Source organism: Acinonyx jubatus, chromosome D1 (assembly GCF_027475565.1).
Source record: "Acinonyx jubatus isolate Ajub_Pintada_27869175 chromosome D1, VMU_Ajub_asm_v1.0, whole genome shotgun sequence".
Taxonomy (NCBI): domain Eukaryota; kingdom Metazoa; phylum Chordata; class Mammalia; order Carnivora; family Felidae; genus Acinonyx; species Acinonyx jubatus.
The window spans coordinates 12,347,848-12,353,255 of NC_069390.1; the positions used below are offsets into that span (position 1 = coordinate 12,347,848).

At 47.7% G+C, this 5,408-nt stretch overlaps 1 protein-coding gene across 1 annotated transcript; it reads right to left on the bottom strand.

Annotated features, from left to right (window-relative positions):
- Positions 1-867: 867 nt before the first annotated feature.
- Positions 868-1,791, bottom strand: LOC106979532 (olfactory receptor 9Q1-like). Its single transcript, XM_015077418.3, has one exon. It carries the CDS (start codon positions 1,786-1,788, stop codon positions 868-870), a length of 921 nt encoding a protein of 306 aa, XP_014932904.1. The 5' UTR covers positions 1,789-1,791.
- Positions 1,792-5,408: the final 3,617 nt, after the last annotated feature.

Consider the following 5,408-nt stretch of genomic DNA (forward strand, 5'->3'; position numbering starts at 1 on the left):
TCTCTGTCCCAAAAATAAATAAACGTTGAAAAAAAAATTTTTTTTTTAATTTAAAAAAATTAAAAAAAAATTTTTTTTAAATTGTAAGAACATAGAGTTGACATCAGTGATACAGACATGGCAGATACCATTACGGGAAGTGGGAGGGATATCAATTCACAAGTAGGTTCTCAGCACACGTTGTGAGTGTGAGGGCTGGAACAGGCGGGGAAGAAGGAAGAATGGGGAATGTTTCCAGGCAAGAGGAATGGGACAGGCATGTTATGGTGGGCATTTTCCAGCGAGTCCTGCGAGGCACCTCTGTGAACTTTTAGAGTGTGAAGAATACTTTGAGGGGGTCGGCTTTATTAATTAGACCACTGAACTATGACCTTCATGTAATCATTAGCAATAAGTGTAATCTCAATGTTGAATCCTGAGGACGTAATTCTAAAGTGTTACGGGAGTGACGAGTTCTGATACTGACGGCGGCATCTCGCTTCCAAATGCATCAGAAAATAAGGTGGGTCGAAGGATGACTTGATCGATGGGTAAATGAACAGATTATACATATATATGTGTATATATTATACATATACATATATATATGATAAAGCAAAAATAACAAAATATTAGCAATAGCAGAATCTAAGTATTGGACATAAGGAGTTCACTGTACATTATTTTCAACATCTCTGCGTGATAGAAACCTTTCATAGAAAAGTTTGCAAAACTCATTTTGTTTCATAGTCACAGACCTGTGACCTGGGTCACGTGTGGATGATACACAGCGAGCGTGCTGGGAATAACGAGTGTCTAGAATGCTGGGGCTGCTGAAGAGGTAATTCTCAGGACTTTCCAAGTGGGAAATGGTCAGGACCACTCAGCTCATTCGAGAACTTTCCTCAGGGCTTCCTTCACTTCCTGGTTCCTCAGGCTATAGATGAGGGGGTTCAGCATGGGGATCACTGTTGTGTAGAACACAGCCACCACCCGATCTTCCTGCAAGGAGTGGCCAGAGTTGTCTCTCAGGTACATGAAGATGAGAGTGCCGAAGAAGAGTGACACGGCCGTGAGGTGGGAGGCACACGTGGAGAAGGTCTTGGCCCGGCCTCCCGAGGAGGGGATCCTCATGATGGCCACGATGATGAACAGGTAGGACACCAAGATGGCCGCCATGCAGGCAGGGATGACAAATATCGCAAACACAATAATGACCACCTCCTGGGTGTAGCTGTCCCCACAGGTCAGCTTTAACAGGGGAGGGAGATCACAGAAAATAAAGTCGATCTCATTGGTTCCACAGAAGGAGAGGGTGAAAGCTGAGACTGTCCTCACGGAGGCACTGAAGAGACCAGCACCGTAAGCCCCAGCCACAAAACCCAGACAGGCCTTCTGTGTCATGACGGTGACATAAAGCAGGGGCCGGCACACGGCCACGTAGCGGTCATAGGCCATGATTGCCAGGAGGTAGCAGTCGATGGAGCCAAAGAAGGTGAAGAGGAAGAACTGAGCGGCACAGCGTGTGTAGGACAGAGCCGCCCCGTGCTCCAGCAGCACGGCCAGCATCTGGGGGACCGTGACGGACGAGTAGCAGATGTCCATGAAAGAGAGGTGGCTCAGGAGGAAGTACATCGGGGTGTGGAGCCGGCCATCCACGCGGATCAGGATGACCATTCCTGCGTTCCCCAGCAAGGTGATGAGATAGATCAACAGAAAGAGGAGGAAGAGAGAGAGAGCCTGTTCAGGACAGTCAGTGAACGCAGTAAGGAGGAACTGGGTCGTGGAGGTGAGGTTCTCCTCTGCCATGACACCAGAGGTGCCTGAGAGTGCTAGGATGAGAAGCCAGGTAGGAAGCTGTAAACAGGACTGAACCGTATTTCTAGCTTAAGTCCACGTACTATGGACAAAACACAGCAGGTGCTGTGTGAGCTTCAGAGGTGACTGTTCTCAGCCCCTCCCTTCAAGGGAGCGCAGAGAAACAAGAACCATCTTCTATGTCCAGGAAGCCAGTGCAGGCGAACATCGCAGAATAGGATTACACATTCCCCCACCTTTCTCACAAGTTAGCTGCGTGAGCCCCTGCGAGTCAAATAACCCTTCTGAACCAAAATTCCCCTGTCATTCCAGGAGGGGTTGGTCCACGGGGTCCTGCCCACCACGGGAATGTCTGTCTCGGGACTCTGTCTCTTTCTCTGCAAGATCACACACAGCTCCTCCCTTATCTCAAACACTTGTCATCACTCGCCTGCATCAAAACAACAACTGTCACTGACAGTTTTCCCCGGCTTCAGAAGTACTTCTTGCCAATTCTTGCTCTTTGTTGTCGCCAGAGTAATATGTCTAAGGCTTTAATCTGATCGTACCTAACTCTGCTGTTAGAATCCAGCCATGGCGTCCCGTCTAGGATAGGATATTTTGCAGACGTCTCAACATTTTGGGGAGAGCCCGCCATGGGGTCCCCCCCTCCCTACTTCTCCATGTCCCTTGCTTTCTTCTCACTCTTCACACCCTCAGCCACCCTCCCCCATCACACGTCTCTCCAGCCACACGGGATCATTTGCACACCTTCTCTAATCCCCATGCTTTCTCTCATTTCTGTGCCTTCCACGGGCCACCCCTTCTGACAAAGCACCTTGTCTTTCCCATCCCCATGGGGCAGATTGTACTTCTCATGGAAAAGTCTCTCTTGAGTCTGTTTTCCCTGGCAGGGATATGTGCCCTTGGAGCTCAGCACGTAGGAAGGGTTTAATATGTCTTCACGGAATGAAGACAGTTACCAAATAAGATACGAAGCACTTTGCAGAGGGAAAGGTGCTGTGCAAATGTTCCAGGGATTATTTTTATTTTCTGTGAGTGTTTAAAAGCAAAAAAAAAAAAAAAGTCTGAAGTCTTAGAAGTCATTAAAATCAATCAACATTCACAAAGATCGGAAGCCATGCATAGGTTTCCCCTTCCGTTCTCAACCCAACAAGGTGCTTCCTTAACAGAAAGCCGCTGCCTTAATTACAGCCTCTTTGTTTACCAACAAGAGATTTCATTAAGAACAGATATTGTCTTTAATCATAGAAACGCATAGCTAGAAACTATTCTCAGTGATTTAGGTGTTAATTTATCTAATCCCCACAACCACTTTAGAAGGCAGGAACTTTTACTATCCTCGTTTTACAGATGAGGAAACGGAGACAGAAAGAGCTGACGTCACACACCGAAGACTGAACTGCCAGTAAGAGGGACTGTCATTAGGAATAAAACTGCATGGGGCGCCTGGGTGGCTCAGTCGGGTAAGCATCTGACACCTGATTTTGGCTCAGGTCATGATCTCACAGTTTGTGAGATCACGCCCCACGTCAGGCTTTGTGCTGGCAGCACGGAGCCCGCTTGGGATTCTCCCTCTCTCTCTGCCCCTCCCCTGCTTGCATTCTCTCACTCTCTAAAGAAATAAATAAACTTAAAAAAAAAAGGAACAAAACTGCACACAGAAGCTATTACCGGAGTTTGCATGAATTGTGTGTCTACTCCTACAGCCCAACAGAACATGCACGGACACCTGCCTTGCAGTCGACTCCTCTCTGAAGGCTGATGGGGACTTTTGTGCAAAGGGACAGAAAGTCCTCTGGCAGAGTTGCGGTGTAGCAGGATCAAGTAGATATTTGATCATCTTTATTTTTTTTTAAACATTTATTTTATTTTTGAGACAGAGAGACACAGAGCATGAACGGGGCAGGGGCAGAGAGAGAGGGAGACACAGAATCGGAAGCAGGCTCCAGGCTCTGAGCCGTCAGCCCAGATCCCGACGCGGGGCTCGAACTCACGGACCGCGAGATCGTGACCTGAGATGAAGTCAGATGCTTAACCGACTGAGCCACCCAGGCGCCCCTGATCATCTTTAAAGCATTAGACCTTGGCAGCTAGTTGGACTGATACATCAGGGGGAAATTATAAATAAAAGAAATTGGATCTGGGGATCGGAATTGACCATGCACTGGATCCATTTTCTCCCCTGAATCCCACTCCACCTTCACCTGGCCAGCCCACCTCTCTCTGTGTCCTACAAGGTCATTTGTCTTCCACGGCTTGAAGTGTCCTAGGGGTGCAAGGGAAAGACCACCGCTCTGGGAGCAGGAGGTCTGGGTGGGTGGTTCCTGCCCTCCTACATCTGCTCAGCTACGATGATACAGTTACTTACCCTCTTAGGGCCTCAGTGTCCTTCCCCCTCCCCCTACACTCCCCTCACACACGAAAAATAGTGAATCAACATGGAAACAGTAACGTCAGAGCTGCCTGAATGTCAGTGCCCTCACGTATCATCTCCAAGCACCTCTCAAGCTCTGGTCTGTCAAGCACTCTCTTCTCTCTGCCCTCAACCTTTCTGTCTCCTTGATCTGGGAAATGTGGCTAAAATGCACACCTCACCCTGGTTTTTGTTCAGTTGCGGGCTGGGATAGCCGAGGCTGGAGCTCAGCCTCTTCTCATGGGTTCCTGGCTCCAACTCACCCGCCTTTAGGAGAAGACACTAAGTATAAAAGCTCCAAGTCCCCAGTCGGTGGCTAAAGTGATCTCTAAGGAAAGGCAATTATTGTTGGTGTGGATTTGTAACAGGGCACCTGGTCCCAGTCCCAGCTCCCAGAGCCCTGTGACACGCCCACTGGGTGTGGGCTAAAAGCCCTGAACCCCAGTTCTGCAAAGTCCCCTGCGGAGTGAGATGTCTCTGGCTTTAATTTCTTCAGTCAGAATGATGTCAGAAGTTGTGGCCATTGCCTCCCTCATCAGGGTGGCCATATCCTGGAAGAAGGGTGCTTTATAAACACAAGGCTTTGATCTGCATAATCCAAGAGGATAAACCTGGCAAGACCACAGCAAGACACATGGTGTCTCCTAAATTTGCCCTCCCTGGGGTTCAAACGTTTCATTAAATGTCAGTGTCCCTGTGTGTGTGTGTGTGTGTGTGTGTCTCAAAAGCAAATGAGACCGTAGGGAAAACAAAAGCCTAGTATGTCGCCCAGAGGAGAAATTGGCAAGTTCTTCTTGCTGGCACGGCCAGCTCTTTGCATCTTTGACACTGTAATATTTTTTAAGCCCCAAATTCATAAGCATGAATTAAGTCACTGAATTTCAACATGCTTCAAATCAGAAAAGGAAATGAGAGAAGCGGGGAAGAACAAAATAATTGCTCTCTTTGACAATTAGGAAAGCCAAAAGAAAATGAAAGCACATAGTTCATTAATTCATTAAGGTGCTAAAAATTCTAAACTAAGAGCAACAGCTACAAAAGGAAACAAACCTTGCCACAGGAGGAAACGCATGCCTGTCTACAAGGCATGTGCGATCTAATAGGTAAGATAATTATCCATCAGATAAGGTAACAAGTACTAAACTCTTGAGCGGGGTGGTGTATGGGGATTCAGTGTAGGTCAAGATTACCTTTA

Excerpts from the sequence above, each read along its gene's own strand:
- LOC106979532 (XM_015077418.3), bottom strand. The coding sequence starts at position 1,788 with ATGGCAGAGGAGAACCTCACCTCCACGACCCAGTTCCTCCTTACTGCG.